The sequence below is a fragment of the Propithecus coquereli genome, unplaced genomic scaffold, assembly GCF_000956105.1.
Source record: "Propithecus coquereli isolate 6110/MARCELLA unplaced genomic scaffold, Pcoq_1.0 Scaffold63, whole genome shotgun sequence".
NCBI classification, from domain to species: domain Eukaryota; kingdom Metazoa; phylum Chordata; class Mammalia; order Primates; family Indriidae; genus Propithecus; species Propithecus coquereli.
In genome coordinates, this window is record NW_012152285.1 from 4221853 (window position 1) to 4234595 (window position 12743).

Consider the following 12743-nt stretch of genomic DNA (forward strand, 5'->3'; position numbering starts at 1 on the left):
AAGTTCTGCTCTTTGTTTCTGTGCAGAGCTGCCAGGAGGGGCTGAAATGGCTCCACTCAGCTGAAAGTCTGGGCTTGGGGGGTGGGGCTGTCCAAGACCCGCACTGTGGAGCAGGTCTTGCTCCCCTCCAATCTCCCCCTCTCCGTGTCCTCCCCCAGGCCTCCGCCAGCAAGCGGGTCCCCAGGCCGATGGATCCTCCCTGGCTGTGACGCGGGTTGGGAGGTTCTGCACCCAGGATCGTAGCCCGAGCTCGGTGCACAGCCCTCCCTTTGGAGGAGAGTTGCCGGTCAGGCACGCCGATCCGCCCCTGAAGGCGCACACTCCTCAGAAGGCTCCTTCACAGATCTCTCCTCCGTGCCCCAGGGCAGCGCGATCGCGACCCGGGGTGCACGGGGTCTGGTCTGCAGGCCTGACCCCTGGACTCTGGAGATCAATCCCTGACCCTGCCAGGGGGAGAGGCGCTGGTCCCAAATCACCTACAGGGTGCTCAATCTGGATTGATTTCACTCCACCTTGGGATTTGCCCCACTCTCCTGGAGTCCCCCGGCAAGTAGCACCTGGGAGGGCTGGCGGGTAGGGAACTCGCAGTCTGAGTGCTCCTCAGTCTGTTGTAGGGCCCCAAAAGGAAAAGTCCCATTCTTTGGAGATGCCTCTGTGTGGTGGCTAAATTGTCTTTCTGGGCATGCACAGGTAGCGAGGGGGAAGGAGAGAACGGAGCACTATGGCGTCTGCCACTAGGCTCGGGTCTGCGCTCGGGGAGGTGCCCCGAGGGGGCTGGGAGCCCAGCGCTGAGTCCGCAAGACGCCACTGCTCACTGGCGGCAGCCGTCTCTGGGCTGGTGTCGGCAGGTCTCTCCAGCCGCCCAGGAGCCACCCGCAGTCCGAGATGCAAGGGAGGGGGAAGTTAACCGCTCCACCTACCCTTGTCGCTGGTCTCCAAGCCTCTCAGGACCTTTCTCCTTCCAGTTCTCCTCCGCAATGTCTTCCCATGGAGTCTCCTGTAGTTTCAGGTACCCTTCCTTCCGACCCTCACCCGATCTATGTTTCTCTGCTCGCTTATTTTTTTCTCTTTCTTCTAAAATTCGTCTTTTTTGCAGAGACCTTCTGACTGGCGGCTTGTCTCATCTGCCATCTTGGCTCCTCCCTCAGTATAGACATTTTAACAATATTGATTCTGCTGACTCATGAGCATTGTATGGTTTTCCATCTGTTTAAATCCTCTGCAATTTCTTTTCTCAGTGTCTCATAGTTCTTCCTATATAGGTCTCTCACCTCCTTAGTTAAAAATATTCCCAAATATTTAAGTTTCTTTGATGCTCTTGTGAAAGGTATTGCATCTTTGATTCTCGGCTTGACTGTTATTGGCATATATGAAAGCTACTGATGTGTGTGCATTGATTTTGTATCCTGAGACTTTGATGAATTCATTTATCAAATCCAGGAGTCTCTTGGTTGAATCTTTGGGGTTTCCTAGATATAATATCATATCATCAGCTAAGAGCAATCGTTTGATCTCTTCTGCCCACATTTGGATGCCCTTGATTCCTTTCTCTTGTCTGATTGCTCTGGCGAGAACTTCCAGCACTATGTTGAATAGAAGTGGAGTTAGTGGGCAACCTTGTCTGGTTCCAGTTCTAAGTGGGAATGCTTTCAATTTTTCCCTTTTTGGTATGATGTTGGCTGTGGGTTTGTCATATATGGCTTTAATAATTTTGATGTACGATACATCTATGCCTATTTTGTTAAGAGTTATTATCATAAAAGGGTGCTGAATTTTTCCAAATGCCTTTTTTTTGCATCTATTAAGAGGATCATATGGTCTTTGTTCTTGCTTTTACTAATACGGTGAATTACTTTTATAGATTTGCATATGTTGAACCATCCCTGCATTTCTGGGATGAAGCCTACCTGCTCATGATGAGTTATTTTTTTGATGTGTAATTGAATTCAGTTTGCTAAGACTTTATTGAGAATTTTTGCATCTACATTCATAAGGGATGTTGGTCTGTAGTTTCCTTTTTTTGTTATGTCCTTTCCTGGCTTTGGTTTCAAGGTGTTACTGGCTTCATAGAATTAGTTGAGGAGGATTCCATCCTTCTCAATGTTGTGGAATAATTTGTGCAGTATAGGTACCAGTTCTTCTTTGTAAGTTTGGTAAAATTCAGGTGTGAACCCATCTGGTCTGGGACTTTTTTTAATTGGGTGATTTTTTATTGTTGCTTCAATTTGCTTGATATTGATCTGTTCGGGAATTCAGTTTCTTCCTCACTGAGCCTAGAGAGGTTGTGTGTTTCTAAGAATTTGTCCATTACCTCCACATTTTCAAGTTTTGGGGCATAGAGATTTTTATAGCATTCATAGATTATGTTTTATATTTCTGTAATGTCAGTTGTGACCTCTCCTTTTTCATTTCTAATTGAACTTATTAAAGTCTTTTCCTTTCTGCTCTGGTCAATCTAGCAAGAGGCCTGTTGATTGTGTTTATTTTCTCAAAGAACCAACTTTTTGTTTTATTAATCTTCTGTATAGATCTTTTATTCTCAATTTCATTTAGTTCTTCTCTGATCTTGGTTATTTCTTTTCTTTCACTGGGTTTAGGATTGGTTCGCTCTTCCTTTTCCAGTTCCTTGAGATGGTTCATTAGTTGTTGATTTGTGATCGTTTTGCCTTTTGGACGTGGGCATTTAAGTTTTCCTCTCAGGAGTGCTTTTGCCGTATCCCACCGATTTTGATAACTTGTGTCCCTATTATCATTTACTTCAAAGAATCTTTTGATTTCCATCTGAATCTCCTCCTTGACCCAACAATCATTCAGCAATAGATTGTTTAATTTCCATTACTTTGTGTGGAGATGAGTGTTTCTGTTGGAATTGGTTTCTAATGTTTTTTCACTGGTCTGAGAAGATACATGGCATAATTTCTATATTGTTAAATTTGTTGAGGTCTGCTTTGTGGCCTAAGATATGATCGATTTTAGAGAAAGTTCCGTGAGCTGATGAGAAGAACGTATAATCTGTGTTATTTGGGTGGAATGTTCTGTAGATGTCTGTTAGGCCCATTTGTTCTGGAGTTCTGTTTAAGTCCATGGTTTCTTTGCTTATTTTCTGCTTGGAGGATCTGTCCAGTTTTGTCAGTGGGGTATTAAAGTCCTCTGTTATTATAACATGGCTGTTCATAATTTTGTTTACATCAAGCTTGATTTGCTTTATGTATCTGGGTGTTCCTGTGTTAGGGGCATAAATCTTTAGTATTGTAAAGTCTTCTTGTTGAATTTTTCCCTCCACCACTGTATAGTGACCATCTTTGTCTTCCTTTACTATTGTTGCTTTAATGTTTATGCTATCTAAGAATGGCTACCCTGGTTTTCATTTGCATGGAAAATTGTTTTGCATCCTTTCACCTTGAGTCTGAATGAATCCTTGCAGGTAAGATGCATTTCCTGGAGACAGCAGATACTTGGCTTGTATTTTTTTTCATCCATTTAGCCAGCCTATGTCTCTTCCATGGGCAATTAAAGCCATTCACATTTTTAAAAAAATGTTAGTTCATGTATTTTATTAACTCATATACAATTACTTGTCTTCTGGTTTGTTGAAGCAGTAAGTTAGACATTTGCCACAAAAATGCCTGTCAAAGTGGCTGGCCATAAAAACTCCAGCACCACATACATCTCAAGGACACTCTCAATGAGCCATTCACATTTATTGAGAGAATTGATATTTGGGGTGGGGTTCTGTTCATCCTGTTGGGTGGATTCTTATTGTTTTGTTTTACCTCTCAAGCCATTGTGGAATCAGGGTTCTGGACTTTAGCTTTGGGTGATTTTACACTGGTAGGTGTCTATTGCACTAGTCAGTGTATGATGCAGGTCTGAGTACTTTCTGCAAGGTAGGTCTGGTCTTCACAAATTGCATCAGTGATCGCTTGTCTGGAAAAGTCTTTATTTCTCCCTCATATAAGAAGCTTAATTTTGTGGAATAAAGAATTCTAGGCTGGCCATTGTTCTGTTTTAGAAGACTGAGAATGGGTCCCCAGTTCCTTCTGGCTTGTAAGGTTTCAATTGAGAAATCTGCAGTTAGTCTGATAGGTTTTCCTTTGTAGGTTACCTGCTGTTTTCACCTTACTGATCAAAGGATTGCCCCTTTCGTGTTTACTTTGGCCAGGCTAATAACTGTGTGATGTGGTGATTGTCTTTTCACATTGAATCTCCCAGGAGTCCCATGTCCTTCTTGTACCTGGATATCTAGGTTTCCGGCTAGGCCAGGGAAATTTTTCTCAATTATTCCTTTGGATAGATTTTCCAGCCCTATGTATTTTCTTCTTCTTCCTCAGGGATGCCTGTGATTCTTGTTTGGCCTCTTTATGTAATCCCACATTTCTTTTATGTTTTGTTCATGCCTCTTGTTTCTGTATTCTTTCTCTTTGAGTGATTTGTTTAGCTGATAGGTGTCATCTTCAAGCTCTGACACTCTTCCTTCTGCATGATCCAGCCTGTTCTTAAGGCTTTCCATTGTGTTTTTTAATTCTTTGAATGCATCTCTCATTTCCAGAATTTGTTTGGTTTTTCTGTAATACTTTGATTTCTTTAGAGAACATTTCATTCATTTCCTACATTGTTTTTGTGGCTTCTTTGTGTTGAATTTCTATTTTCTCTTAAATTTCACTGAGCTTTCTTACAATCTATATTTGAAATTCTTCATCTGTCATTTTAACCATTTTGTTTCAGTTGGTATCCATTGCTGAGGAGCTAATGATTTCTTTGGGCGGGGTACTTTTTGCTCTGATTTTTCATATTTCCTGAGTTCTGTCACTGATTCTTTTCCATCTGGCCTCTTGGTTGGGAGCTGGGGGTGCTAGGGCTGGTTTATGGCCCAGTCTCCAAGTCCCCATGGATTGTTCCCTGACAGTGCTGGGGAGAGGAGCACTGATTCTGAATTGCATTAGGGGTATTTTATCAAGTTTGATGAACCTCTTGGGTTACCTCTGACCTGTTTTTTTCACCTCTTCCCAATGGAGTGTAGTGAGTTTGGTCCCCCAGCTTAAGCTCCAAGCTGGTTAATTGTATTTGTGGGTATGAATCCACTGCTCCCCAATAGCTTGAGATGGAAGACACTATGTTTAACTATGGGGTTGTTCTTGCTGTCATTGATTATAGTTTGCATGGAGGAGCCAGTTACTGAGGTAATCTATTGTAACTGTGGTAAGCTTTCATCCCCCAGGTAGGGTATTTGAATACCCCAAGCTTTGGGAGTGGCCTTGTAGCTCACTGGGGTAGCGTGGACCCTGCTCCCCTCTGAAGTTGGGGGAGGAGCAAGATTGATTGTAGCTGGGGTGTGAGTGCTTGAGTGTGTGGGCTTCTATGTGGCTCAGAGGTTGCTTATTTGGACACTAGGGGGAGCCGCTGATATGGAGTTCAGGGCTATCTCTCCAAGCTTGGAGGGCTGTTCCTGATGGGAGTGGCCCACTGTGCAACTGCTGTGGCCTCTAGCCAGGATTTTCCATCCCTGTCCACAAACCTGGGCACTTTTTCCTCCGATCGTTTCACTTGTGTTTCCTGCCCACCCAAGATGAGCTCTCAAGCTTCCCCACAGTTCATGTGTCTGGCCCACCGGCATGCATCTCTGCATGTCACTGGCAAATAGGGGGATCTCTAATTGTGCACCCCTTTTCCACCACTAGACCCCAAGGCAAAGCAGGTGGGCCTGTCTATACCCAGAAGTCTCTGCCAGGGTGACACTCCCACCGAGGGAATAGTGCCAGCTCTAGGAAGTCTTGGTTCAAGCTGAGCTCCCTATTAAAGTGAGCGGGGATGGGGCCGCTGCTCTGATTCAGCCTGGGGTACCTGAAGCATTCAACATTTGATTGCCATGGGAACCAGTACTTATGCAAATTGAGTCACATTGGCACAGCAAACTCCAATATGGCAGTTCTCTGGGGGAAAGGGGAGAAGGGGCTCACCCACAGAACCCTCCTCTATTGTGTTCCTCCACATTCTTCCAATGGGCACGAGTTCTCACTTGCTGCCCAACCCTGGAACTGGAATCTCTCCCCCATGCCTCCCTGCCCCACCATCTGTGCTGTCAGCAGGTGAATGTGTCAAATGCCTGTGGGCAGGAAGATCACAATCTGAGGTTGCCCTACTTGCTGGGAGTGGAAATGTGCCCACTGTACTGGAAGCAAGTCACTCAGCACAGAGAACTCTAGCAGCTGCTATGGTTTCGGGAAGGGGGCTGTGGACTTCCTGCATCATTCTTGAGTTGGTGGGGGGCACCCATCCACCCTCCTCATCAAGCCATGGCCCTCTTTTCCAAGCTGCAGCAGGAGCTGTGCTGACCAAGGCAGGCTTGGCTGGGAATGTGCTCTGGGAGTGTGCTCCCGTTGCACAAGGCAGGCTCAGCTAGGAGTGCACTCTTGTTGTGGGGAGCCACTATACTCCCAGCTGAATTTTTGGTGGTTGTTATGGGGGTGGGTGCAGCCACACAGCTATGAGTGCTTAAGCCAAAATTACTTCCTGGGATTCCAGGAGTGGAGGAGGTGCAGAAGAGGAGGCATCCAGATTCAGGGATGCTGACTCTGTGGTCTCTCGTGGCACTCCCCCATGGGATGAGAGCCCTGTGTCCCATTGCTGGCCTGAGGCACCCAGGTGGGGGAAAGGGAAAAATACCCTTATCCTTTCCTGGAGCTCCAGAACTCCCTGGAATTAGTTTGCTCTGATTACTCCCTTCTATCTTCCTCTCTCTCAGCAGCTCAGTTCTTCCTGGTGTTGTTCCCAGACTCCACTTGTGTCTATCCCCAGGGTCCACTTCTGAGCAGTAATTACGCTCTGCTCTCCTCATTCCAATCCTCAACTCATCTACCGGGATGGTCTGAAAAGCTTTGTCTCTAGTCAACCATCTTGGCTTCTCTCAAAAATCATTTTTATTAATGGTTTGAGTAATAAGAAAAGTTTGTTTTTCTTCTTCCATACAGGAATATGTTTGTTTTTCAAGACATCTGAGGTTACTTTGAGATCATGATCACCGTATGTCTGCTTCACTGATTGAGATTTTCGGGGACTACTTAGGCAATGAAACTTAGATTACAGATGATATTGTGGCCTTACCTTGAGCACTGTAGAATTTGAGACCCAGGTTGATCATGAACAGTGTTTCTATTTTTTTTTTTTTTTTGAGACAGAGTCTCACTGTGTTGCCCGGGTTAGAGTGCCGTGGCGTCAGCCTAGCTCACAGCAACCTCAAACTCCTGGGCTCAAGCAATCCTTCTGCCTTGGCCTCCCAAGTAGCTGGGACTACAGGCATGCACCACCCTGCCTGGCTAATTTTTTCTCTATATATTTTTAGTTGTCCTATTAATTTCTTTCTATTTTTAGTAGAGACGGGGTCTCACTCTTGTTCAGGCTGGTTTCGAACTCCTGAGCTCAAACAATCTGCCCGCCTCGGCCTCCCAGAGAGCTAGGATTACAGGCGTGAGCCACGGCGCCCAGCCAAGAGTGTTTCTTTTTTAAATCTTTCAACTTTGGCAGGTCCTGCGATTTGACTTTTGTTTTCTTCAACAAGCTAAGCTCTCAAAATGAAACTTCGAATTCTCTGGGATTGGCAAATAACCTTAAAGACAAAGTGGCTTTGGTGCTTTGCTAATTTAGGGGGGTTCTTCATTTGTTTTTCTCCTCAATTTATCTGGGTAACTTCTTTCTATCTTGCTAACTTTTTAATGCTTTCAAAAGATGTTTTTGTGTATGGGGGTGACATGTATGTGTGTGTGGGTGAAGTTCATCACTTTTGTTTTCAGTAGAAAGGGTGATGGACCAAATAACCTAGAAATCCAATAATAGCTTCTACATTCATGTAAAAATTGTACAGTTTAATGGGTACATTTGCATATTTAATTATAATTTGATTTGTTTTTATTAATACTTAACTTTTACTTTTCTTGAAATAATTTAGTTCAATAAATATTGAAGATTAAGCTTTCTCTGATGGAACTAAGTATAAAAATGCTTTTTTTGAAACCTCTCAGAGTCGTTTGGATGTGTATTTTTCACACAACCCAGCAGGAACATCTGTTCAAAATATGGTCCACTGGAGTCAGGTATAACTTAAAGTTCATTTCACTACAATTTGATTTACAATACTTGTAGTTTACCTCATCATTCTAGGGATCATGCCATCACCATAGAATGATAAATTTAGAAAGATAAAATAAAATTTTTATATATTTGTGTAATTCTTTATGGTTTAAATGTATATTTAAACTATCATAATCTATTAGATCTTCTAAACCTAAGCAATGATCAGAGCAATATAAATATCTATGTTTTACAAATAAGAAAATGTCAAAACAGTAGACTAGGGATCGTCTGCCCATCAATTTACTCACTCAACAATTCAAAGCTATTCCCTTAAGAAAAAAAGTAGGACTAGAACACAGTTCTCCTACTACCTAGTCTGAAACACTTTCACTAGACTACATTTTGTCTCCTGTTTAAGTCACGAGCTCCTTGAGGACCATGAACAAGGTTTTTTCACTTTTGTATTTCGGAGACCAACAGTTCTTGGCATGTAGTAAATACTCAACTAATACTTGTTCAATAAATGATATTGATAATGGAAATATCCAGTGTGAATATAATCTTAATGTTGAAAGTCAGGATAACATAGTAGAAATAACACTTTCCTGAGATCAAAAGACCAGACATTAAATCCTTTCTCTGAACCTCAGTGGTAGTATGACATTGAGCAGCTCATTTAACCTTTCTGACTGAGTTTCCTCAATTTTTAAAATGAAATTAATTATAATTCTCTAATCTAAGATAAATATTATGAGAATTAAATAGGATAATGATTATGAATGTTAATTAAAGTTAATAAACACTATATAAATTTAAAGCATCATTAAAATATTGGATAAATATTGTTTACAAAATCATTCAGTCTACAAAGTAACTGTTTTGATGTAAATTATTAAAAATATTTATTATAAGTTATCTTTGGACGAGATAACTTATCCTTTCTTTTCTGGTGATGGCTAGATCAGGAGAATCTAAGCAATCTTTGCATTTATTCAGTCATTGTAACAATATTTATTGAGCACCTACTATGTACCTGGTACTATTCTATGCTCATGCAATACATCAGTGAACAAAACAAAGGCTCCTATCTTCCATAAGCTACATTCTAGTAGTAGGTATATAGATAATAAGCAATAAGTACATGAAATATATAAATTATTACAGTATGTTAGAAGGGGATAGAAACTATGGAAAGGCCGGGCGCGGTGGCTCACGCCTGTAATCCTAGCTCTCTGGGAGGCCGAGGCGGGTGGATTGTTTGAGCTCAGGAGTTCGAGACCAGCCTGGGCAAGAGCGAGACCCCGTCTCTACCAAAAATAGAAAGAAATTAATTGGACAGCTAAAAATATATAGAAAAAATTGGCCGGGCATGGTGGCACATGCCTGTGGTCCCAGCTGCTTGGGAGGCTGAGGCAGTAGGATTGCTTGAGCCCAGGAGTTTGAGGTTGTTGTGAGCTGGGCTGACGCCACAGCACTCATTCTAGCCAGGGCAACGAAGTGAGACTCTGTCTCAAAAAAAAAAAAAACAAAAGAAACTATGGAAAAATTGGGGTTAAAGAGTGGGGAAAGGGGATTAGGCATGTGGGGGAGTGAGATGTACTTCTGAATAGAGAGGTCAGGCTTCAGTGAGATGGTGACATTTCAGAAAAGATTTGAAGGAAGTGAGGGAATTAGCAATGTGGGTATCTGGGGTGTCTTAGTCCATTCAGGCTGCTATAACAAAATACCAAAAATTGGGTGGTTTATAAACAACAGAAATTTATTTCTCACAGTTCTGGAGGTTTTATCTTAGAAAGTCCAAGATCAAGGTACTAGCATATTTGGTGTCTGGTGAGGGCCTGCTTTCTCGTTCATAGATGGCACCTTCTAGTTGTGTCCTCCCATGGTGAAAGGGGCAAAAGAGTTCCTTTGAACCTCTTTTATTATGGCACTAATCTGATTAATGAGGGCTCTGCAGGGATTGTGGTAATGAAGGTTTATGATATGATCATAGAGTGAATGGTTGGCGTAGGGGGGGAGGACAAGATTATTGAAGAATTCAAGAAACTTAGAGGGCAAATTTTTGAAATGATTAAATCCCTAAAATCAATGCGGAAATAGTTTTAGAAAGAGTAGCACTGAGCAGGAACAGCACAAGATAGTGGGTGATGTAATTGAATGGCATAAGATTCAGAGCTTGGAGTTTTAGGGTGGAGAAAGTGAAAATTGTCTAGAAGAGGGAATAATGAGTCATATTCTTTAGATTTCTTCTGTCCCCACCTCCCATCCTTACCCTATTCAAAGGAAAGGAAGAACAAAACCCACCTGCATAAATAGCAGCAGACCCAGTACAAAGGAGGCATATGTGTAATGCATACCTAACTTGCATCAGCTACCACTGTAATGAACAAGTGATATGGTCCTATTTTTTGTTTCTCTTTCAGCTTTTAAATTCTACTCACTTGAAAGCTTTTGACTGGGGCAGGCCTGATCTAAACTTGATTCATTTTAATCAGGTACATAAGTATGTATAAACTAAAAACTCCCTCCCTTTATGATTTCTTCAGATGACTTTGCTGTAGATCAAGGATCATCTGTAAATTCCCAGAATACAGTAACACAGTGAGAAGAACCAGTAGTTGAAGATAATGTTGATTTGGATCCATATCACCACATCCAACCAAAGTGGCTTTTCCATGTTTTCAATGTATTTTAACAACAAACATTCTGGAAAAGTCTAGAAAATTTGACAATCGATAGAAGAATTCATCATCCCTCAAGAGGAAAAATATTATTTGTAATATACATAGTTCACTACTCAGTTAAATAAGAAATAAATTGACCTTAAAACCAATTATTCTGTTTGGGAAGATAAGACAAACACATATAACAATTAGGAAAAACTTAGAAGTCAATGATAATGTAGTAAAAATTGTATGATTATAATAACAAAATTCTCAAAGTATTAGAACCCAAGTCTTTCTGATTTCAAAGTTTATGCTTTTTCAACATAGTTTTCTGCCTCGGCTAAACTTCAGGCCTGATGTAGTCTGGTCATGTTAAAGTCTGAACTAAAATTTGAAGATCAAATTAATGAGATCAGAGTTTACCTTGACTGCCAATATTTATAATTTGTTGATAAACACATGGACAGTAATACAGCCACAGAAAGTACTTTCATGTTTTTTACGTAGTATTGAAATTATATTTGTGAAATGTTTGAGTACTTGGAATTAGAACAAACTATCTAATTTGGATTTATGTATGAGTTATTTCCAAGTAAAATCTGTAATACCTATTCATTTTTTCATACTGGAGAAAGTTTAAATAAGTTGAAATAAATCCATTAGATTTCAATTCATCACTTAAAAATTAGTAAATAGAACCTCCTAATATATCACTTCCTGTGGAAACTTATTTTACTCACTTATTTTTAGACAACTCCTCCATCGTACAATGTGACAAATATGAATGTGGCAGTTGCAACTTGGAATGGTGAAAGTGACTTGTTGGCTGACCCTGAAGATGTTAAAATTTTACATTCTAAAATCAAAAACCACATTTACCATAAAACTATTTCTTACTACAATCATATTGACTTTTTGTTTGGATTAGATGTCTATGATCAAGTTTACCATGAAATCATTGATATTATCCAAGACAATCTATAATGAACTATGGCATTCTGTGTTTAAGGATCTATATTATTGCTATTAAAATCCAATTATTTTCCTTACTATGTATGTTTTTTCACTTTTAAAATAAAGTATGTAATTTTTACCTTTACTTTATCACTGCTCCTAGGCCCTCTATTCATTAAATCAGTGGCATTTAACATCTCAGGGGAAATAGAAGATTATAAATCAGTCCAAAGAAATCTACTGAATTTCAAATTTAAATAACTAATATCAGAAGCAATAATCTTTAACATTTACAACAGCAAGAGAGATTTTTAAGAAATTTTTTCTTTAAAAGTACATGAGCTTATAATATATTATAAAAATAGAGTTTGATGATATGAAAGTGAATTTTTTCTATGCTGAATGAAGAATAAAAACACTTTTTGATCTATGTAAAGGAGTTTGAGAAGAAAAAGAGAAGAAAAATAGCCTGGATACCAGTGTAATGTTGCTGCCTTATAATCATTTCAGGCGAAGTCCCAGAGGTAGGGAGATCATAGAAACCATAGAGGGGCTGTGCCTCACTTCCCAGAGTGTATAGCCTGGGGAGACTGATGTTTCCTTTACAGCCTACTGTGTGTTAAGAGTAGCAATGGTTGAGTTATATTTCTATGTGAATAGATCCGAAGGTGGCCTCACAAAATATTATGCACTATAGTTTAGTGTCTGAAAGATCCGAGTTTCCTATACACCAGAGAAGTGTAGATCTGTTCAAGAGAGCAATGGAAGATGGGACAAGGCCTAAGATTTGGAATGAAAGGATACTTTCAATAAATGAAACACATGTATTATAATAAGAACCACAGAGGGGGATTAGACAATGGGCATCAGCAGCAGATGTACACTGAGCCTTTCTCATAATCACATGCAGACTTCCAGTTTCCAGTTCTGCTTGTAAGGACCTTGGAAGTGACCAGTCAGTCCAAACAATAAATGAAAAGTTGAACAGACTGAAAAGTCAACAACTCTTCTTGTCAGCCTTCTTGGCACTTACACAATTTTGTAAGTTTTACCTCC

The 12743-nt window shown here is 40.7% G+C and overlaps 1 protein-coding gene across 1 annotated transcript in view; it reads left to right on the forward strand.

Annotated features, from left to right (window-relative positions):
• Positions 1 to 11775, forward strand: part of LIPJ (lipase, family member J) — a 37788-nt gene extending 26013 nt beyond the window's left edge. The window contains 3 exon segments of the mRNA XM_012659713.1: positions 8016 to 8087; positions 10491 to 10562; positions 11484 to 11775. Coding sequence (XP_012515167.1) covers positions 8016 to 8087; positions 10491 to 10562; positions 11484 to 11717 — 378 coding nt within the window. The 3' untranslated portion in view covers positions 11718 to 11775.
• The last annotated feature ends 968 nt before the right edge of the window (positions 11776 to 12743 follow it).